We start from the raw sequence: 23805 nt of genomic DNA on the forward strand, positions 1-23805 counted from the left end.
ACCTGACAAAAATAGTTAACATTAAGGTTTCATGCAGAATTACACAAAATAACAAAATGTATATGTAGCTGATTTTGAATGGTAATTGTTTTTACATTCAGAAGAGACCATAATGCCCCAATGTAATTCTGCCGTAGAACAGATATTGTTTACTGAAATTTCTAAGCACAAAAATAACATTTTCCTACAAACAATCCAAAACTTTGTCTCGAGCCAGCCAGGAGTCGAACCTAGAATCTTCTGATCCGTAGTCAGACGCGTTATCCATTGCGCCACTGGCCCAGATGGTTGCACTGATGAGACGTTTCGCATCTAAGCGTTCAGTTATAATTCAGGACAGTTCTTTTTTTGGTTGCTCTTTTGCAGAAGTAAATTGCTCTGTAGAATGCTCTGTAGAAGTAAATTATGTTTTGCAGATTAGCATAAGAGCAAAAAAAATGTGTGTGTGTAGCATGAAAATGAAGCCAGTTCTTACTAGCCAACTATCCAATACAAAATATACAAAATGTTTCATAAGAAAGTAATTTCATAATAATAGTATTATCCATTCATAATAATATCGCGTTTACTGCCAACTTCAAAACTTTGTGCAGAGATGTCTAATAATAATAATAATAACAATAATAATATTATAAAATTTACAGTTTAATTCTACGATAGGTCTAAGCGCTAAACATTGAAAACTTTAAATGTAACCAAAGCAGCTAATTTATAGCAGGTTATAAGAGCAAAATGTTACTTATGGACAATTAAAATGAAATGAAAAGTTTTCCTCGAGCCAGCCAGGAGTCGAACCTAGAATCTTCTGATCCGTAGTCAGACGCGTTATCCATTGCGCCACTGGCCCGAACGAGAAGCGTTATCTGGAGTTCGACTTATAAAGTACAAGATATCGTAACATGAATTAAATTAATCAATTAGGTAGGAAATGTTCGTCAAAGTTTTCTGATAAACACGCGGACTTCAAATTAGACATTGTGCCGAAAATTGGACCAAGATTCAATTAAAACTTTACAGATTTTCACTCGTTTTTTTCCAACGCATTCTCAAACCGTCACTAGAGGGCGCCTGATCACGCCAAAGTGGGATTTGCATATTCATTGGACCGGATAGTTTAATTTACATATAAAACTACAAAATAAACTATCTGAAGAATAATATTTAAATAGACAGTTTAGAATACTAAAGAATCGAATCGAACAGAATGGAACTTAATAATAATAATAATAATAATAATAATATTATTATTAGAGCATCAATTTTTTTCATCTATTTGTCTGTCTGTCTATCTATCTATCTGTCTGTCTGTCTGTCTGTCTGTCTCAGGGGTTGAACATTACAGTTTTTCTCAGTTGCTTTGGAGCATTTCTCGAATCATCCTTAATGCAGACCTGTAAGTGCATTCACAAAACAATTTGTACAAACAGCACAACACATTGGATTTCTTGCAAAAGCATGTACTTTACTCAAAATCTCTCAAAAGTAAGTTTTTGTGTCAATGAAAATGTCATCGCCATCAGAATGACCAGTCCTTTTGTCATTGTTTATTTATGGTATAATCAAAATGTTTATCATGTTGTCAGAATGACAGCGCATGGTTTCAGGATTTCCTGATATAAACTATGGTTTGGATTACAGTGACTGACAATGCAAAAGGCTGAATTCCTTCTGTATGGGCTCTATGAATTTCAACTGCACAAATGTACACATTACTGTATGTGGGATATTGACTGTAAGATGTACATGACTGTACATGCATTTTTCATTTTCATGCCAATTATAGGTTCAGGAGATTCACCTCGAGAGATTGACGTGTTTTAGAGAACTAGTTGATCATTGGTTCTTCACGCCCCTTCATTAGTGACATTCCAATTTCATCTGCACAATTCATCAATTCAAGACACATTTACAAAAAACACGGTTTTTTAAAATTTCTTTATTTTGTTGAGATTTTGACAACTGGTTGAACTATTTTGCATTCGGTGACTTGTGCAATGAACTGATGCTGAAATGTTTTGGGGGTTAAGATTATTTAAATGAAACTAGTATAATATATTTTGATCAACTTGAACATAAACAAGTGATAATGTAGGAAACAGCAGACAATTGTACACAATCAATTATATGAATGTACAAAAGCATTTGCAATTTGATCAAAGCAACGAGAAATGTTCATATGATGTGCACAAGTGACCAAATGATGGCGGCTGAACAGGAAGTTTCTGATCTGAGAAATGCTCCAAAGCAACTGAGAAAAACTCTAAACTGCATTTACATTAACTTTCATTTCAAGCTGAATTTGTAGCAGAAACAAAATCTGCTTCATTCAAGTCCAAAAGTTGAAAAACTCCTGGTGACACAAGTGGGTGGTCACTGTGTCACTGGGCAGTCAGTCAGCCATGTGACCCACACCCATAAAAACCTGAGCGTGTCGGGAGGTTTGGTCAGAAACTTCAGAACTGTTGAGGATTACACAACCCTGTACCTCCCCTGCTCACACAGACACTTCAGCTGAATATGGAGAAAATGTTTGATTATAGGTTACAGAAATAACATTACTACAACGTTCTATACACACACACACACACACACACACACACATATACACACACACATACACACACACATACACATATACACACACACACAGACACACACACACATACACACACACACACACAGACACACACACATATACACACACATATTCAGCTGAAGTGTCTGTGTGAGCAGGGGAGGTACAGGGTTGTGTAATCCTCAACAGTTCTGAAGTTTCTGACCAAACCTCCTGAGCTAGCGAGCGTTACACTTCGAGGAACTTTTTATTCTGAGAAACATTTTGAGTGTCCACATTTCCCCAGAAAAACATGACTGAAGTGAAAGATTGCGTTGCTTTGTTCCCCAAAAATGTGGATGTTGCATTAACAAGAACATGTTCAACTAAACACAATCTTCAAGCTGTTCTTCTGTGAGTTTTTACAACCTTAAAGTTCTGGTATCTTTCTGTAAAAGAAGATTGTGAGAAGGTTCGATGTGTCGAGTGCACTTTAGGGTTTACAGATATTTATAGAAGTTCCTGATATGTGGGATTAGTGAAGTACTGACTGTGTTCCTGCTCTGCTTGTAGAACCCTATTCAATCTGTCAGGTTTTCAACATTACAATAAACGGCAGAAATCTCTTAGTGTTTTAGAAGATCAAAATTCAGGACCAAACATCATTAGTACATTTAGAAGCTGTTCTGCTTCCAACACCATCTATACACTACATTACCAAAAGTTTTGGGACATCTGCCTTTATGCACATGAATGTAATATGGAGTTGTCCCGCCCTTTACAGCTATAACAGCTTCAACTCTTCTGGGAAGGATTTCCACAAGGTTTAGGAGTGTGTTTATGGGAATTCTCTAGAAGTGCACTTGTGAGGTCAGGCACTGATGTTGGACGAGAAGGTCTGTCTCACAGTCTCCACTCTAATTCATCCCAAAGGTGTTCTATGGGGTTGAGGTCAGGACTCTGTGCAGGACAGTCAAGTTCCTCCACACCAAACTCACTCATCCATGTCTTTATGGACCTTGCTTTGGTCACTGGTGTGCAGTCATGTTGGAACAGGAAGGGGTCATCCCCAAACTGTTCCCACAAAGAGCATGAAATTGTCCAAAATGTCTTGGTATGAAGCTGAAGCATTAAGAGTTCCTTTCACTGGAACTAAGGGGCCGAGTCCAACCCCTGAAAAACAACCCCTGAACTCAATGATCTGGAGGAGTGTCCCAAAACTTTTGTAGCTTTCACTGGTTCTGATGGATTTTTTAGTTTCCCAAAAAGAAAATTCAGCATGCCCAAATTTCTGAAGTTCTGAAAGCACTTTTGGATACATTTTCAATAACTACAACAACAACGACAATGACAACAACAACAACAACAACAACAACAATAATAATAATAATAATAATAATAATACTAATATGCTAAATATGATATAATATGTTAATATATTCTAATGCCCCCCCCCACAAATCTTTAACCTTCTTTAACCTAAATTTCCAAAATATCCCTAGAACGTTCTGTGACTCTGTTCTCTATTAAAAGTGAGATAAAATGTGAGACGGCTTCCCTGTGACCTTTTTTTTTTTTTTTTGGGAGCCACTCCCAGTGTACCCTCTGAAAAATGTGAAGAATTTCTGTGTGCTAATGCTTCAGGAACAAAGTACTATGACGTCACACACACACACACGGGTGTGTTCTCTCACTTCACCACAGTGTGTCACAGTATCGCTAACTGAGCACAGTGAGTGTGTGTGTGTGTCTTGGAGATAGTAACTAGGAAGATCCTGTAGAATGTAAACAGACAATAAGTGGTTTCCAGTTCTAATGTCATTCAGGTACTCACGCAAAACCACATCTAATTACACAGACGGAGTTTCCCTCTGAATTTTTCTACACTCGTCTGTTTAGTGAAACTCGACGCCTCCAAACAAATCCTCAGTGTCTTTGTTTAAAAAAAAAGCACAGTTTAGCTCTTCTTGCCATCCGTCTGCAGAAGACCTGCAGATCTGCTGTGTTTCTGTCTGAGATGGTCCAGTCTGTGCTTTGTTTGCTTTTTTTAAAAAGGTGAAAAGAAATGAATAAAAGCTAAACAGATTTTGAGCACATATATAAATATATAAATAAAAACCCACAGGAAGTTGTTCAGAGAGCTATTAGCAGATGATAAACAAATTCCAGCAGTGTTTCCTTTATCCTTACGAACAGGAACAAAAATCAAATCTAAAAAAACCCTACAAACTTTTCACATTTCTTTATAAATAAAAGTTCTTTTTTTCCTCCACAGGTTTGTGTTTGTGTGTGTTTGTGTGTGTGTGTGTGTTTGTGTGTGTGTGTGTTTGTGTGTGTGTGTGTGTTTGTGTGTGTGTGTGTGTGTTTGTGTGTGTGTTTGTGTGTGTGTGTGTTTTGTGTGTGTGTGTGTGTGTGTTTTGTGTGTGTGTGTGTGTGTGTGTGTTTTGTGTGTGTGTGTGTGTGTTTTGTGTGTGTGTGTGTGTGTGTTTTGTGTGTGTGTGTGTTTGTGTGTGTGTGTTTTGTGTGTGTGTCTGTGTGTGTTTTGTGTGTTTGTGTATGTGTGTGTGTATGTGTATGTGTGTGTGTGTGTGTGAAAACAAAATGCCAGACAGCAGTAAGGGCCCAACCACAGGGAATGTGTGAATGGAAAATTGCTCAGATTCACTCAGCCCTCTGCTCTGGTGTTTTCAGGAGGGAGAGTCCCAGTAGAAAGCACAAAAACTCACAAAACACTCCCATAAACCCCCAGACTGAGGGGCCTTCCATTTTTACTTTACACTTCACACAACTCCTTTTTCTTTTCTTTTTTCTTTTAAATGCACCATCCTATTGAATCAGCTCTGTTTGCACCGATGCAAACCTAGACGGATTTTATATTTTATATAATTTATTATTTATTCTTCCAGCACACACACACACACACACAACCTTATTAAAAAGCTGGCTGAGAAAGCTCAAGTATCCCTGAGAAACTTTGTCTTAAATCCACCGAGTGCACATTATTACATCATAAGCCATTTCATTACATTCCCTCATTTATTCAATGCATTTCTGTAAACGTCGGGTGTTGAACCTGTGGCTTGATGTGATGTTAGTGTGATCTCGAGCTGCTGAGATGAGCACCTGTGTGTCATTCATGCCCAAAATGTTCATTCATTTGTTCACAAGGACTTGTAGAGTATTGGTAATATACCGTGGAACTGAGCTCAGGCTCTAAGTGTGTAATAGGAAAAGCACTAATTTCATTCTTACTCTGCTCAGTCACACTAAGGGAAATTCTGTGAATAAAAACCCGCCCTGAGTTCCCCTGCTCTAACCAGGGGCGCTGTAAGTGGAAATCCCCTTCACGAGATCAGACTATAAAACAAGCACCTCCCTCAGCCCAACACACTGCGCCAGAACAGACAGAGAGAACACACACTGACACACACACAGAACAGACAGAAGGCAAACAGTAATGGATATTCACACAGCTCCTACGAGGAATAACCAAGTGGACTATTTGGATGAAATGGATCAGAAAAACGCGAAACATGTGGACGATCGTCTGGACAGCGGCATGGAGTCGCTTAAAGAGGACGAATATCAGAAACTTGTGCAAGAAATGAGTAGTCTGCGGTGTAAGGATCCGATCACGGTCCCAGAGGATAATGTGTACATACACCAAACCTGGAAGCACGAAGTCACTGAGGATGGAGACACGTAAGTGCTTTAAATTATTTATTTTTATTTTGGCGTTGTTTGCATTAAAAACAAAACAAACCCGAGCAACTGTGCTTTAAATCTGTTTTTCCTGCAAAGATCACACTTTATTTATCTAAATCCGTGTGTGTATAGGTGTTAGTGTGCTTAAAGGTTTGCATGCATAAAAGTGTAAAGAGTTGTAAAAAGTTAAGGAAGTGAGCTCGGGTTTGAGGTGCACTGCACACAGGGGGCGCTATAAGAGAGATTTGGAAAGTCCCTGGCGCGAGGCCAAAACCCGGATAATGCGTCAGATGTGTCAAAGCCTCACTGGGTGGAAATAACCTTAAAGAAAAAAAAAACTCCAGAGTTGCGAAACGCCCGAAGTTCTCAGCCACTTCCTCTGCTGGTAAATCTTCACAAACTGAATTCTAAATAGCAACCCACATTATTTTTCCAGGTACCTGCACCTCGCAGTCATCCACGAGGCTGAACATGAAGCGCTGGAGATCATCAAGCACTGTGTTAATGACCCTTTCCTCAATATACAGAACCACCAAAGACAGGTAACTATCCACAAACAATAAATAAATAAATAAATAAATAGAGAGAGAGGAAGAGAAAAGAGAACCATTTTTCAGTTCCACTGTAAGGCAAAGGGATCTGAAATTTACATTATATTAAATATTAAATATATATATTAGCCTTATACATAAAAAAAATAATACATTTCATATCAACTCAAGTAGAAAAATTACCTCTATAAATATTACAGTATTAATTTGAAGTGAAAGGACTGCTGAATGTTTATTAGGAGAGGATAATCATTATTTGTTGTGTTTTTCCAGACCGCGCTCCACCTGGCCGTCATCATGGAGCAGCCTCACATCCTGGAGATGCTGCTGAAGGCTGGCTGCGACCCTCGCCTGGTGGATCAGAGCGGGAACACGGCGCTGCACATCGCCTGCAGGAGAGGATCGCTGTCCTGCTTCGCCGTTCTGACCCAAGTCAACACGCATCACCTGCGCAGCATCCTGTCCTTCCCAAACTACAGCGGTGAGCAGTGTTCCTCCTTCATCCCTCACACTGCTCCTGTTCACACTCACACCAGCTGTATAACTGTTTCCATGGGTGTACTCATCGTGTTCTTCTCTCTGAATTACAGGACACACGTGCCTGCACATAGCATCCATCTGCGGCTTCCTGTCATTGGTGGAGAACCTTGTGCAACTGGGTGCAGATATAAACGCCAAGGTGTGTATCTCTGATTGATTTTTTTTCTTTTAAAAACACGCTCTTGTTGACTAAATCATAATTGATGAGCAGGACATGATAGTGGTGGAATTACATACCATGTTTAGGAATGATCAGGTCAACAGGAGTGTGTTTGGAACAGATTCTGAAAGTAAAACTGATTCTTGTTTCTCAGTAAAAGGAACTAACAGGGTTTCATTCTTCCTATGTTTCAGGAACAGTGTAGCGGTCGCACCTCCCTCCACCTGGCCGTGGATCTGCAGAACCTGGCCCTCGTGCAGCAGTTAATCGCCCTGGGTGCCGACGTGAACAGCATGACGTACGGCGGACACGTTCCGTATCACCTGACGTTCGGTCGGCAAAACGGCGAGATCAGGAATCAGCTCTTCATGAGGACGGCGTCATCGCTGCGCGAGTTCCCCGAATCCGAGAGCGAGAGCGATGAAGAGCTCATGTCCGACGACGACTGTGTAAGGATACTTGTTCATTTTTATTTATTTATTTACTAATTGTTCTTCTTGAGCTGTTTAAAAACGAAGTGATGATTAGTGATTAATAAGTTTTGTTTTGTTTTCCTCACAGGGGTACGACGACATCCAGTTTGTCGGGAAGTGAAGAGAACTTTTTAAAAAAGATAAAAAAGTAAAAAAAAATGTTTAAAAGCAAATGAAGCAAAGCAGAAGGCAGCTGGTCCTCGAAATCACAGCCGTGGATCACGTGAGGTGACGTGAGGTGACGTCGCGGCTAACATTCCTCTACGCACAAGAAGGGGATCGAAGAACGAACCACGAGGCTGAACAAGGTGCTCGGAAAAGCTGAGGAAGACTCTGAGGAAATTTCTTCTCCTTCTCTTCAAAAATCCCTGAAGTGTGCCTGAGATGCGAGAAGTGTATTATACTGTATAAATAAAGCCAAGAGGAAAAAAACAAAAGTTCTATTTTTATACATGTAAATATTAATTATGACACTATTGTAAATCATGATTATCTTTGTATTTAACTTGTGGTTTTTTATTAAAAAAACAAAAGAACGTTCTTTCGAATCTTCTGTCTGTTCATTTCGGACTTTTTTCTTCTTCATCTCTGTGTGGGAAATAAAACACGTCACGTAACAATCACGACTCTGATGGAAAGCTGAAAATCACTGTGTTCATTCACAGAAGCTTCCTGGCTCTGTAGAGTCACTGGTATCGTTTCCGTAGTGGAATCGGTGACTCAGTGACTCAGTGACTCTCGATGATGCTGTTACTCACTCAAGGCTTTATTTATTATTTTTTGATGTTGGTAGAGAGTGGGGTCATGTGACTCACTTTCAACAAAACTTCCCCTCTGGTTTCTTTCTTAAAAAAAGCAAAAACCAGAAATTTCCTCTTGGCCTCATAGTGTGAAGATAATTGAATCATCTGGGACAGTACAGAGATGAAGCTCTGAAAAAAATTCCTTTATTGCATTACTAAAAATATGCAGGTTTGGAATTTCCCAAATATTCCTTAGTTGTAGGAGTTTTGGAAAATCTCTTTAAGAGTAGTTTATATTCGTCTGTGAGAGAAAGCACACCTGTATTATTTCTGAAAAATGAATTAACTCAGCTTTTTATGTTAGACTTTAATCACTGGAACAACTTTAGAAAAGACCCTAAAAGGTTCTTCACACCTTCCCTGAGACTCCAGAACCCGATCTTCCACAGCTGGACACTCGCTGTTAAATTTCTCGTCTTATGATTTTATTTTTTTTCTCTTTCAAACAGATGTTTAGTGGATTTTTGGAAAGTGAGTGTCACCTTTAGGGAAACTCCAGTGCTTTGTTCTCCTGTGACTCTTAATCCTGAAGGGAAAACATCAGTTAAATTGGCCGCATCATCACTCAGTCACATGCTGAGGGTAAATTCCAGCCTGAGTTCATCAGCGTCCGCCACGAGACCTTCGACATCTTATTTATAATAACGAACTTCACACAATTACAGATGTTCTTATACGGAACACTTTGGTGTTAGGTTCTACTGAGAATCCCTGAGGCGTTACGTTAAGATGTCTTTATTTGTCACATATACATTACTGCACAGTGAAATTCTTTCTTCACATATCCCATCCTTGAATGGTTAGGGTCAGCGATGATACAGTGCCCCCAGAACAGAGAGGGTTACGGGCCTTGGCTCAACAATGGCAGCTCGGTGATGCTGGGGCTTGAACCCCTGATCTTACGGTTAATGACCCAGAGCTTTAATCACTTGAGCCACCACTGCCCTGCTACGCGCTTAAAAAATCTGCACAGGTTTCCTACAGAACTTCTGCTCTTAACCCTTTCTCTAGCAGGCCGTGTTAATCCCCAGGTGGAGAATGTTCTTCAAGGGTTCCTTAAGAGTCCTTTATATAACTGAGAAAGCTCTTCGCTGAGTACAGTGCTGTAATTTCTACTAAGGACCTGTAAATGTTCCAGTGAAGAAGGATTTAAATAAAGAGCATTGAGAGTCTTAAAGCTAAGATTTGACATGAACTATTCAAGATTCGAGAGTTTTATTGTCATATTTACTAGGACAATGAAATTCTTCCTTTGTTTATATAAAGTTTATATGAAAATGCGGACTAGCAGGTCAGTGTTTTTGACCCCGTTAGGTTGGTTAAAGTGAAACATTTAAATAAAAACTCAAGGCTAGGTTTTAATGGAAAACTTTAAAGCAACATACACATGAGGCAGTCATGACCTCTAGTAACCCAGCATGTTGTGTTTTGCTTCTTTGTGAGTGTTTTGTTTCATTCGCAGGTTTGAGGCTGTGTACAGACGATAAAGATCAGATCAAGAAAACCCCCGAAACCTCGCCTTCACCTTCATCCTCATCCTCGCCCTCATCCTCACCCTCCTCTGTGATGAATGTGATATCTCAGTGCTGAGTCACTGTACAGAGCTCTTTTACAACACCCTGCTGTACTAAAACGTGCGGACAAACCCATCTAGCTTCTATCACTTCCATTTTCTTTTCCTGAAGAAGTGAAACGTTTTCACTTCAGATTCTGATAAACATGTGAACATGCGCTTCTGAGAACTGAACAGAATGTTACTCTGGGGTTGCTGTAAAACGCTGCTTTTACACAAACTCTGCAAACTTTAATAACTCAAGCACTTTAACACAACTCTGTTACACACCCTGTACTTATTAATATTCTCATCTGTATGTGGCGGAGGTTGTGCACCCTTACACACTCATCCATGTTAATGGTCATATGCACTGGCCAGGTATAACATTATGACCACCCGCCTAATATTGTCTTGATCCTCCTTTTGCTGCCAAAACACCCCTGACCCGTCCTGCACTGTGTATTCTGACCCCTTTCTATCAGAACCATTAACTTCTTCAGCAGTTTGATCAACAGTAGCTCGTCTGTTGGATCGGATCACACGGGCCAGCCTTCGCTCCCCACGTGCATCAGTGAGCCTTGACCGCCCATGACCCTGTCACCGGTTCACCACTGTTCCTTCCTTGGGACACTTTTGATAGATACTGACCACTGCAGACCGGGAACACCCCACAAGAGCTGCAATTTTGGAGATGCTCTGATCCAGTGGTCTAGCCATCACAATTTGGTCCTTTTGGTCAAACTCAAAGCTCAAATCCTTACACTTGTCCATTTTTCCTGCTTCTAACATCAACTTTGAGGACAAAATGTTCACTTGCTGCCTAATATATCCCACCCACTAACAGGTGCCATGATGAGAAGATCATCAGTGTTATTCACTTCACCGGTCACTGCTATATATATACACTATATTGCCAAAAGTATTCGCTCACCTGCCTTGACTCGCATATGAACTTAAGTGACATCCCATTCCTAATCCATAGGGTTCAATATGACGTCGGTCCACCCTTTGCAGCTATAACAGCTTCAACTCTTCTGGGAAGGCTGTCCACAAGGTTTAGGAGTGTGTTTATGGGAATTTTTGACCATTCTTCCAGAAGCGCATTTGTGAGGTCACACACTGATGTTGGACGAGAAGGCCTGGCTCTCAGTCTCCGCTCTAATTCATCCCAAAGGTGTTCTATCGGGTTGAGGTCAGGACTCTGTGCAGGCCAGTCAAGTTCATCCACACCAGACTCTGTCATCCATGTCTTTATGGACCTTGCTTTGGTCACTGGTGCACAGTCATGTTGGAAGAGGAAGGGGCCAGCTCCAAACTGTTCCCACAAAGTTGGGAGCATGGAATTGTCCAAAATGTCTTGGTATGCTGAAGCATTCAGAGTTCCTTTCACTGGAACTAAGGGGCCAAGCCCAGCTCCTGAAAAACAACCCCACACCATAATCCCCCCTCCACCAAACTTTACACTTGGCACAATGCAGTCAGACAAGTACCGTTCTCCTGGCAACCGCCAAACCCAGACTCGTCCATCAGATTGCCAGATGGAGAAGCGCGATTCGTCCCTCCAGAGAACGCGTCTCCACTGCTCTAGAGTCCAGTGGCGGCGTGCTTTACACCACTGCATCCGACGCTTTGCATTGCACTTGGTGATGTATGGCTTGGATGCAGCTGCTCGGCCATGGAAACCCATTCCATGAAGCTCTCTGCGCACTGTTCTTGAGCTAATCCGAAGGCCACATGAAGTTTGGAGGTCTGTAGCGATTGACTCTGCAGAAAGTTGGCGACCTCTTCGCACTATGCGCCTCAGCATCCGCTGACCCCGCTCCGTCAGTTTACGTGGCCTACCACTTCGTGGCTGAGTTGCTGTCGTTCCCAAACACTTCCACGTTCTTATAATACAGCTGACAGTTGACTGTGGAATATTTAGGAGCGAGGAAATTTCACGACTGGATTTGTTGCACAGGTGGCATCCTATCACAGTTCCACGCTGGAATTCACTGAGCTCCTGAGAGCGACCCATTCGTTCACAAATGTTTGTAAAAACAGTCTGCATGCCTAGGTGCTTGATTTTATACACCTGTGGCCATGGAAGTGATTGGAACACCTGATTCTGATTATTTGGATGGGTGAGCGAATACTTTTGGCAATATAGTGTATATATATATATATATGTATACATCACTGCAGATGCAAAACCTTTGAAAGTGAATGTACCTTTTTAGAGATCAAGTCTGATTCTGTGTATTCTTCATACATGTCCATGCTTTTGGTCATCAGAAAAGCCACACACACACTTTACTGTATGTAGTTCTGTTTTATGTAACACCACGGGTCCTGGAGGAACTGCATCTGTGTACGGCTGAAATGAAAATAAAATCTTGATGTGACGTGACATGTTCTGTATATAACAGTATTGTACTGAGAGACACTGCTGAAGTCATCATTCTATTACTCAGAGCTATTATATCACCCTGTTTCACAATCCCAGACTCCACAGTGCCGTCATCTGACTGTAAGCCAGCGATACACTGTTGCCATGGTTACCAAACATTGGGATTGGTCAGGAGGTGCTGATTAAGGTTTTTATGACAGCAGATCAGACGGTAGAGCAGGTTTGTGTTAATGGGCTTGTTCTGATATGTTGCGTTTCTATAGCAACAGCTCGCTCACTGGGACTAATATGGAGGACATTCCTAAATGCTGAACGAAGTGTTTAATCCATGTGGTGAAATTTTCTGCGAGCGGAAATGTGCTTATGTAACATGAATGGAAGGAGTCTCCAGTGTCAGAGGTGAAGACAGAGGAGTCTATTAACATGAAAAGGCTGCTGAGTTTATAGCTGCTGTGTTTCTCAGAAGTAAATGAGGAACTGAGTTAACACATGATTTGGACCAGACTTTATAAAATATAAATAGAGATCTCTATTCCAAAAAAAACCCAAAGCATCACGTGTACTTTTCTCCAAAAACAGCTTTAATGTTACAGAGAAATTTACAGGTGTTCATCTCTTCAGCGTGCTACATGTTTCCCATGATGCCGTGGTTCTCTGAGCTCAGTCTCGCTCAGACAGACACACCAGGTGAGCGTCCACCTCTGCCTCAGAGAGAATCCTGAAACACACACACACACACACACACACACATGAAATACAAGACAAACTGTATCCAGTCTCTCACAGCATTAATGCTGAACTGAGCTGAAAATCAATCTCATTTTCATCATTTAGACCCTAAACATAAACCTTGTATAAGTTTACACCCCCATGTTGTAGGACAGGGATCTGCTGCTGGTCCAGGAAACTCCACAGAGCAGAAATCTGTGATGAGTCATAAGAAATCCCACGTCTTACAGGAGACACGCTGGAGACTCCACACACACAACGCTTCTCTGGTTTGACCTAAAGTGAACTATTTGGTTTCTTGGATACATTGGAAACCCAAACGCACTGCTCATCAACAATGCTTAGGTAGGTGGTACATGTCAAAGCAACATCCACATGGATGCAGGACCTAAGGTTTCCCAACAGAACATTGACCAAAGCAGGACACTGCCTCCACCGGCTCGCCTTCTTCCCATAGTGCATCCTGGTGCCATGTGTTCCCCAGATCAGAGACTCACACGCACCCGGCCATCCACGTGATGTAAAAGAAAACGTGATTCATCAGACCAGACCACCTTCTTCCATTGCTCTGTGGTCCAGTTCTGATGCTCATGGGCCCATTGTTGCAAATTGTGATGGCTAGACGTCTGGATCAGAGCATCTCCAAAACTGCAGCTTTTGTGTGGTGTTCCTAGTTCTGCAGTGGTCACTATTTATAAAATGTATCCTGTAAATCACAACTTAAAGGATCTGCTGCTAACATCTTGGTGTCAGATCCCACAGCACACCTTCAGGGATCTAGTGGAGTCCATGCCTCGACGGGTCAGGGCTGTTTTTTAGCAGAAAAAAAGAGAGACCTACACAATATAAGGCAGGTGGTCATAATGTTATGGCTGATCTGTGTATATACACAATGTATTTTTCAGACCATTTCAAAATCATCATTCTTATATCTTAATAAATTGATGAATAAATGAAATGATTTCCCCCCTTTTCCCCTCTGTGAACATGACCTTGGGACATAAATAAAAGACAAACAAACAAAAAGAAATCACACGCTAAAACCCCCCAGTGTCGAACTGGTCAGACGGGCCGAGCTGTCCGGCTGAATTTCTCATTAATCTCTGATGGACGCGTGTATTAACCAGGAAAAGGAAGCAGGAAGTAGATCAAAGTGATTCACGTCTCTGATATTGATAATTCAGTTTGAAGTCTGCTTTTTTAAAACTAAAAATTTCCTTCTTCCTGTAAGCTCTCTCACGGCTCTGTCATGTCCACTAAGACTGTGTGTGTGGTAATAAGAAAAACTTGTAATAAAAATAAACATTCATTAAAATAAATATTCAGTAAAGTTTACAAACTCTGAGGTATAAAATATTCCATAAATATAATAAAAATATTTTGTAGTTTGTTTCAAAAAGTAACTGATGATTTATTCACCGTCTATAAAAATAAATGTTTTATAAAAGGAAAAAAAATAACCACATTATGTTCTTTACTTCCTTCCTTTTAATCTTCTCCTCTACTTTCCCCCTTACATTCTTTCTGTCTCTCCCTTTATCTTTTTTCCTTCCAGTCCTTGATTCATTTCCTCCTCATTTCTTTCTTCCTTGCCTCCCTTCTTTCTCTCTTTTCTTAGGTTTCTGATCATCTTAACATTATTCTTTTTTTCCTTCCCTCTATCGCTCTCTCTTTCAGGTTCTCCGGTCAGCACTGAGAGTCACTCGGAGACTCCGGGACCAGATACAGGCTCAAGTGTGTGTGTGTGTGTGTGTGTGTGTGTGTGTATGTTTGTCTGTGACAAAACAGCTGATTAACGGCAGCGAGACGTGTTATATGACCGTGTAATCAAAAGCGAGTGTAGTCGTGTGTGTGTGTGTGTGTGTATGTGTGTGTCTGTGTGTAAGGTAATTATAAGGGATTATGTGTGTGAGTAGATGTGACAGAGCACTGATTAATCTCTCACCTGAACCTGGGCTCCTCTGCTGTTATCACGCCCACCTCCATCTCAGACGGCTTGAAATCGATGGATAGAACTGTGGACAAGCAGCTGATCGCCGTCTGTCAATCAATCACATACAGACACGCCCATTTACACACAGACATGCCTACTTACACACACAAACTATTAATCACAGACACACCCCTAACACATAGATACACCCATTACAAATACCCTTTACAGACAGGGATACCCATTACACATACACATGCCCCTTACACATAGACACGCCCCTTACACACAGACACTCCTACTTACACACAGAAACACTCAATCACAAAAACACATCCCTTTCATGTTGATACACCCATTACACATAGACACGCCCCTTACAAACACACACACACCCCCATTTAAACACAGACATGTCTACTTACATACAGAAACTCTCAATCACAGACACGCCCCTTACACATAGACACGCCTATTTACACTGACACCTCCATTTACAATACAGTGCATCTTGTGAACAAAAATCATCTCATTTTCAGTGGGAAGATGTCTAACAGACACTATGATGTCACAGCAGGCTTCACAGCCGACCAATCAGCAGCCTGCTTTTAAAACACACTGACAACCGCCTCCTTTTTTCTTTACTTCTTTCTTTTTGTCTTTCCTGCTTTTCTCGTTTTCTCAAGTTCTTTCTCACACTTTTTCTTTCCTTCGCTGTCATTTTCTCTCACTCCATCTCCTCTTTCTGACATGGCCCCTTGGTCTGTTTTTCCTGTTACTTTAAAAATAAAAAAAAAACTTTTCTTTCTCCATTCCCTCGTTCCCTGCTACTTTTTCCTCGTTCTTTTCCACATTTTGTCCTTTTCCCTTCTTTCACTTTTGCTCTTTTTTTTCCCTCCCTCTTTCCTTCTTATTGTATAGACACACACAGTTCTGTCTGAGATTCAGGAGGAGGAGGATCTGCTGGACGGTTACTGACCTCCATGGTCTGCTCGAAGGTCCAGTCGTGTTTCTTCTTCGCTTTCTTCTCCAGGAAACTGATGGCTTCCGTCTGTTTGACTCCGGCGGCTGTGGCCTTAAAGCCGCAGTAATAACCTGCAGGGTCGCATTTATACACCTGCGGCCCCAACTCTTCATCCATACCTATCACTATCATACCTGACACACACACACACACACACATCTTTATCCTCACAGGAAATAAAAAAAATTATAGCACATCAGCAGTGGGTATTTGTGTATACAAAGTGTGTGTACAGTGCATATACTGTGTGTGTATAGTGTATAAACATTGTGTTTGTGTGTACACAGTGTGTGTGTACAGTGTATATTCAGTGTGTATGTCTGTTTGTGTGTACAATGTATGTACAATGTGTGTGTGTGTGTGTACACAGTATATACAGTGTGTGATCACTGTGTGTGTACACTTTATATTCTGTGTGTGTTTATATATAATTCCTGGTGTGTGACGATGATGATGATGAGGATGATGATGAAGATAAGATTAAATGGACTCACAGCAGCCGAGCGGTCTCATCTCAGCGTTCTGTGTGTAAACTTGAGAAATGTCGGCGATCCTCTTACACAGCATGTCCACTGGAATCTCATAGCCGTATTTGTACATCCAGTTCGCTGCTTCATACCGAGCCCTCTGCACCTGAGACCTGCTGTCAGCTACACACACACACACACACACACCATGTCACCCTCCATGAGTGTGAACGTAAAACAGAACTCTGTATATTTTAAACAGGACTCTTTATACCCGTCATGCCGGACATCACACAGCCAATGTTGTCTGTGATGCGGAACAGGTGAGTGACCGTAGAGGCGTCCAGGAGCTTGTCCTGAAAGTATTACTATTATTATTATTATTAATAATATACAGATATTTATCCAGTGTGTGTGTGTGTACTCACTGGAACTTTTTTCTGTGTGACGACGACAGCACAGTCTTTCCCTCGCACAGCCACTGACGTCAGACCGCCCTGATTAATGGCCTTAAATGCATATTCTGTTTAAAACATGAAATAAATCATGTACTCACTGATGATCATGTTAGTGGACACTTGGATAGATGTTTTGTTTTGTATGGTGCTCATAACAACGAAAAAAATTCCCAATGCCTGTATCTGAATACGGTACAAACAACAGAGAATCACATTCAAGGTAGATTTTGTACTGTAGAGACTCTGGACTCCTGAGACAAGGAAATACATCTTCTCTGGAGTGATGAGTCACGAGTTGTTCACTGGATGAATCAGGGTTTGGTGGATGTCAGGAGAACACTATATTGCCAAATGTTTTGGGACGTGTGCCTTTACATGCACATGAATGTAATATGGAGTTGTCCCGCCCTTTGCAGCTATAACAGCTTCAACTCTTCTGGGAAGGCTTTCCACAAGGTTTAGGAGTGTGTTTATGGGAATTTTTGACCATTCCTCTAGAAGTGCATTTGTGAGGTCAGACACTGATGTTGGAGGAGAAGGTCTGGCTCACAGTCAGATCTAATTCATCCCAAAGGTCTTGTATGGGGTTGAGGTCAGGACTCTGTGCAGGCCAGTCAAGTTCCTCCACACCAAACTCACTCATCCATGTCTTTATGGACCTTGCTTTGGTCACTGGTGTGCAGTCATGTTGGAACAGGAAGGGGTCATCCCCAAACTGTTCCCACAAAGAGCATGAAATTGTCCAAAATGTCTTGGTATGAAGCTGAAGCATTAAGAGTTCCTTTCACTGGAACTAAGGGGCGGAGCCCAACACCTGAAAAACAACACCTGAACTCAATGATCTGGAGGGGTGTCCCAATACTTTTGGCAATATAGTGTACCTGAGCGCTCTTCAGTAACGTGTCGCGGAAAAGAGATAAAGATCTGCAGCTATTTATTTATTTTTATATTAAAGCTTCTTGTGATGTCCAACAAGCTCATATAGGTGTGATTGTCCAGTCCAGATACTTTTGATCAAACAGCGTGACTATAGTACGTTATCAATACTGCACCTATGACGTAACACACAGACGCCACGCCCCCAGATGCATGAAGCTGGGACTGTAACAAACTACTGCGATCAGAATTAATATACATTATTAAATGCAAACTTCCTGCAGATATTTTAAACATGTAATTGAATAAATTTCTGATTTGTTTAACGCGAGTTACATCTATTACTTGTTGATAAGTTTGCATATTTACGAATATCATCCAATCAAATCATTCCTATGTTTAATTCTAACCTTTGATTAACACAAATCGCATAAAATAAAATACATTTAAAGTGAATTACTTTAGCTCTCCATCTCTATAAAACACTTTAATCCAAACTGCAATAATTACAATAGCTAGCTCGTTAGCATGTTAGCACTGCCGCTCACTATGAATGGAAATACAAAATCCTTTTCCCTTTTCTATACTCACCCACTTGATAAAGCCTTCCCTCTGGCGAGAAAATAGTAATATGACGATCAAACCCGGCGCTCGAACCCCGCGACATCTTTAATTAAAATCTTTTTATTTATCTGTTTAATAAAAATAAAAAATAAAAAACTCTTTGTAGCGGTGACATGCAGAATTTATCCTTGACCCGGAAGTACTCTTAGGTTGCTCTACCGGGGTGGCATCTGCGTCACGTGACGGCTGCAAGGCTGTTAGCGCTATTTTTCTTCAGTAATGCTAAACACAGTTGAAAAAAAGTCATAAAAAAAATAATAACAAAATATACGTATCATTTCAATCGAATAAATATAGATGGTACAGTTTTAAAATATTTATTACTATTTTTTAAAAGTACAGCTTGTCCTTAAGGAAGCAGTAATGACTAACAAAATTAACATTAATTAGTGAAAAACCTAATTAGTGTAATTCATTACATAAACATCTCACTCCTCAGAGAAGCTCAACGTATGAAGCTTAAAACACACTTTCTGAAGGTTCTCAAGGGTTTTTAGCTCCCCGATGTGGTTCTACTTGGCACCCACTCTTAAGGGGAACCCCAAGACCTTGGGTGCTATAATTTACTGCGGCTGCTGTGGTTTTAAAACAATGGTCATTCAGTTCATCCTACATAAAACTATTGTAATAATAAAAGCCCCACATGACTTTATCACTCTGAAAATGAAACCACCGCTGGCAAAGAGACCTTCTTTTAGAACGGTGTTTGCAGGGTTGCTGTGAAAAGTGCAAAAGTTTCCACAGCATTGCACAGGGAGAGCGACTCAACCACCTACACGGCCACCTCCACCAGATCCTGGGCCAGGTCACTGTGCCATCTGCTTTTACTGTACACAGAAAAAAAGAAAGATAGATGTGCACGATTTTTTTTAAAAGGCCCAAATTTATTCAAATTCAAATTTTAATCCTAGCTTCTTGTTCTGGTCTGCACCATGCCCCTAGAGGAGGAGATGGTGGTTCTTCTGGCCTGTTCAGTTGAGGTCATCATTATGTGCAACAGATAAAGGGCAAGTGTGATATTTGGACTTTCTTCTTGTTACCAAACATCGGGAGTGATAGTCAAAGCAGGAATGTCTATTTTAAGAAATCCACACCAACGACATGCTGTCACCGCCCACAACCAGATCTTTATCCAGCTGATTTGAATAGGAAATTAGCATTCAGACCAGACGCTTAGATTATCTTCTGCTTGGGGGTAATGTTCCAGCTTTATCAAACTAATTTCAGTAACCTGGGTGGCTTATTATTATTATTATTATTATTAATATCATATACATGAATGAAAGGCTTGCTTATATAAGTTCAACAGTATAATGTGATCTGATGGGATTTTTCCCAGTTAAGTTCAATCTTCAAATCAGGAAGTGTCAAATTTCTAAAAGTTCGCTAGCTTTCTAATGTGGTTCTGCTTAGGGCCCACTCTGACCTCTAAAACATTTTGGATATTAAGAATTTGTTCCAAAACTGACCCATATGTATCAAATGCTTGTGTGTTATTTTAAGGTCCCACTTATACAGCTGGTCTCGCTTATACAGTTTATTTAGAAGGAAAAGTGTTCTTCATGCTGTGAGTGTTTAACCTGAGGCCTGGTGGCTGGAGGTAATGTAAAAACTCTAGTGTATGGAGCTCATCTTGGCAGCGAAACATTTTCCCTCCAGACTGGATGTGAAAGTGTAACACGGCACTGTTCTCTTTTTTGATGTACAGTTTGCTCAGGAGGAACTCAGATCTTCCTGGAGTTCTCAGAAAGGCAGCTCAAATCTGATGGAAAAAAAACAGTCAGCAAGCGGAAACCATCACCACCAGTCACTTAAAAGTCTTGGGATTATTATCTAACACAAAGGAAGTAACCTGAAGATGCATGCTTGGATATTTTGTTCGGTGTAACTTGTGCAGATGTGATGACAACAGCACACTATACAAGCCTCAAAAATGATCCGAAGATCATGCTGATGCTTCAAGTTTTTTACTGATAATAATTTTGTGGGATGAACAAGATATTTCATCAGATATTTCTGTCCTTTCCTCAGAAGCCAGTATTTTCCTGCACTTCTGAGAACATGCATGCATGTGCATGTATTTGCATGAAATTATTCCTGTAGTTTTACATACATTTGCTTTCTGTCAGTGCAAACCGGCTCCTGTGTGGCGGCTGCTTCAGAATCCAAGACTTTAACGTAAAATAGTAAATGACACTAGCAGCACAGACCCAGAGCTTTTTTTAACATGACACCTACCACAGTGTGGTGAAGAAATCCCCTCTTTACCCAAACCACGCTTCACAGAGCTCAGACGTGGGCGACTTTCAGTTTGCTTCCTGCTCAACATCTGGAACAGACCAGACTAAACTTGACTGCTGGGGTCTGGTGGGCTTATATAAAAAAAACACACACAAGAAACCAGACTAAGGGACGTTGGTTTTCTGAAGAGGCGTCTCAACACCACGGATGTCAGCAAAGCCACAAAAAAACAGCACTTTTTTGAACCAGAGGAGGAAGGTGTTAATATTGATTTTAATGTAAATGTCATCAAAAACCCGAGCCATGCGGTGGACCTTCAGGACTCTACAGAGCCATAAAAATGTCACAGTGTTTCTTTGGTCAGCAGGAAAAAAATGTGCTTTATTTATTTATTTTTTTTATTGACGTCCTTTTTTCAGACATGTGACACGTGAAGGGTTTTTTTTTTTTGCTCGACTCACAGCTCTGTTGTTTTTTAACATCTGAGTGACCGAAACTCAGACATTTTTGGTGACAATAAAGTAAATACCAAGAAGTTTGAATATAAAATAAAATAAATAAATAAATAAAATAAAAATGGTGAAACCTATTTTTAGACATATTTACTTATTATGTCCCTGAAGCTCATTATTTTCCTAACAGCATGACACTAAGTGTTTTATTCCTCTTACACCACAGCAACTGGGCATGAATTATGATTATGATTATGATTATTATTATTATTATTATTATTTTTAAATTAATGAAAAACTTTTTATTATTTTCTAGTTACTTTTAATGTTGTGGAACATCCATGAGACGAGTTAATTCCTCTTGTCGCTTACGTTCCAGCAGCTACATGAAATCTAGATGTTAATGAGCCAAAAAAATCACAGATTGTCATCTTTTTTTTTTTGTTGTTGTTGTTTTTTTACTGAGAAACCACAAAGAAGTATAAACTCCTCTGTCCTGAAGAGGCAAAAATCAAAAAAGCTCACTGATACACACACACACACACACACACACACACACATCACACACACACACACACATCACACACACACACACACACACACACACATCACACACACACACACACATCACACACACACACACACACACACACACATCACACACACACACACACATCACACACACACATCACACACACACACACACACACACATCACACACACACACACACACACATCACACACAAACACACACACACACACACACACACACACATCACACACACACACACACATCACACACACACACACATCACACACACACACATCACACACACACACACACATCACACACACACACACACACATCACACACACACACACACACACACATCACACACACACACACACACACATCACACACACACACACACATCACACACACACATCACACACACACACACACACACACATCACACACACACATCACACACACGCACATCACACACATCACACACACACACAAACACACACACATCACACACACACACACACACACATCACACACACACACACATCACACACACACACACATCACACACATCACACACACACATCACACACACACACATCACACACACACACACACATCACACACACACATCACACACACACACATCACACACACACACACATCACACACACACATCACACACACACATCACACACACACACATCACACACACACATCACACACACACACACATCACACACAAACACACACACATCACACACACAAACAAACACATCACACACACACACACAAATCACACACACACACACATCACACACATCACACACACACACACATCACACACACACACACATCACACACAAACACACACACATCACACACACAAACAAACACATCACACACACACACACATCACACACACACAAACACACACACACACACACACATCACACGCAAACACACACACACACACACATCACACGCAAACACACACACACACACATCACACGCAAACACACACACATCACACGCAAACACACACACACATCACACGCAAACACACACACACACATCACACACACACACACACATCACACACACACACACACTTCTTTTATCTCAGGGGGAATCAGGGAAATGAAGTTCTCTGACGAAGGTGATGTTTGCTGCATGATTCATAGATAAGGAGAGGTTTCTGTGCTGCTCTGTTTTATAAAACCAACCTGAAACAGTCCTGCATGTCTGCACACGCAGCATGTGTGTGTGTTTGTGTGATGTGTGTGTGTGTGTGTGTTTGTGTGATGTGTGTGTGTGTGTGTTTGTGTGATGTGTGTGTGTGTTTGTGTGTGTGTGTTTGTGTGTGTGTGTGATGTGTGTGTGTGTGTGTGTGTGTTTGTGTGTGTGTTTGTGTGATGTGTGTGTGTGATGTGTGTGTGTGTGTTTGTGTGTTTGTGTGATGTGTTTGTGTTTGTGTGATGTGTGTGTGTGTGTGTTTGTGTGATGTGTGTGTGTGTTTGTGTGATGTGTGTGTGTTTGTGTGATGTGTGTGTTTTTGTGTGTGTGTGTTTGTGTGTGTTTGTGTGTGATGTGTGTGTGTGTTTGTGTGATGTGTGTGTGTGTGTGTGATGTGTGTGTGTGTGTGTGTGTTTGTGTGATGTGTGTGTGTGTGTGTTTGTGTGATGTGTGTGTGTGATGTGTGATGTGTGTGTTTGTGTGTGTGTTTGTGTGATGTGTGTGTG

General features: G+C 40.9%; 2 protein-coding genes and 2 non-coding genes across 4 annotated transcripts; 1 reads left to right on the forward strand and 3 right to left on the reverse strand.

Annotated features, from left to right (window-relative positions):
• Positions 1-209: 209 nt before the first annotated feature.
• Positions 210-282, reverse strand: trnar-acg (transfer RNA arginine (anticodon ACG)). The gene has a single exon. It is a non-coding gene; the product is annotated as a tRNA-Arg (tRNA).
• Positions 283-774: 492 nt separating this feature from the next.
• trnar-acg (transfer RNA arginine (anticodon ACG)) lies at positions 775-847 on the reverse strand. Its single transcript has one exon. It is a non-coding gene; the product is annotated as a tRNA-Arg (tRNA).
• A 5084-nt stretch (positions 848-5931) lies between these two features.
• nfkbiaa (nuclear factor of kappa light polypeptide gene enhancer in B-cells inhibitor, alpha a) lies at positions 5932-8523 on the forward strand. The gene is made up of 6 exons (XM_058378825.1): positions 5932-6256; positions 6696-6801; positions 7084-7291; positions 7401-7489; positions 7705-7959; positions 8072-8523. The coding sequence occupies exons 1-6, from the start codon at positions 6012-6014 to the stop codon at positions 8102-8104; spliced, it is 936 nt and encodes a 311-aa protein (XP_058234808.1). The 5' UTR covers positions 5932-6011; the 3' UTR covers positions 8105-8523.
• Positions 8524-13290: 4767 nt separating this feature from the next.
• Positions 13291-18995, reverse strand: LOC131345774 (proteasome subunit alpha type-6-like). Its single transcript, XM_058378831.1, has 7 exons — positions 18809-18995; positions 17312-17406; positions 17158-17239; positions 16911-17066; positions 16372-16550; positions 15405-15499; positions 13291-13448 (listed from the first exon to the last, which is right to left on the reverse strand). The coding sequence occupies exons 1-7, from the start codon at positions 18882-18884 to the stop codon at positions 13391-13393; spliced, it is 741 nt and encodes a 246-aa protein (XP_058234814.1). The 5' UTR covers positions 18885-18995; the 3' UTR covers positions 13291-13390.
• Positions 18996-23805: the final 4810 nt, after the last annotated feature.

This window comes from Hemibagrus wyckioides, linkage group LG25, assembly GCF_019097595.1.
Source record: "Hemibagrus wyckioides isolate EC202008001 linkage group LG25, SWU_Hwy_1.0, whole genome shotgun sequence".
NCBI lineage: Eukaryota > Metazoa > Chordata > Actinopteri > Siluriformes > Bagridae > Hemibagrus > Hemibagrus wyckioides.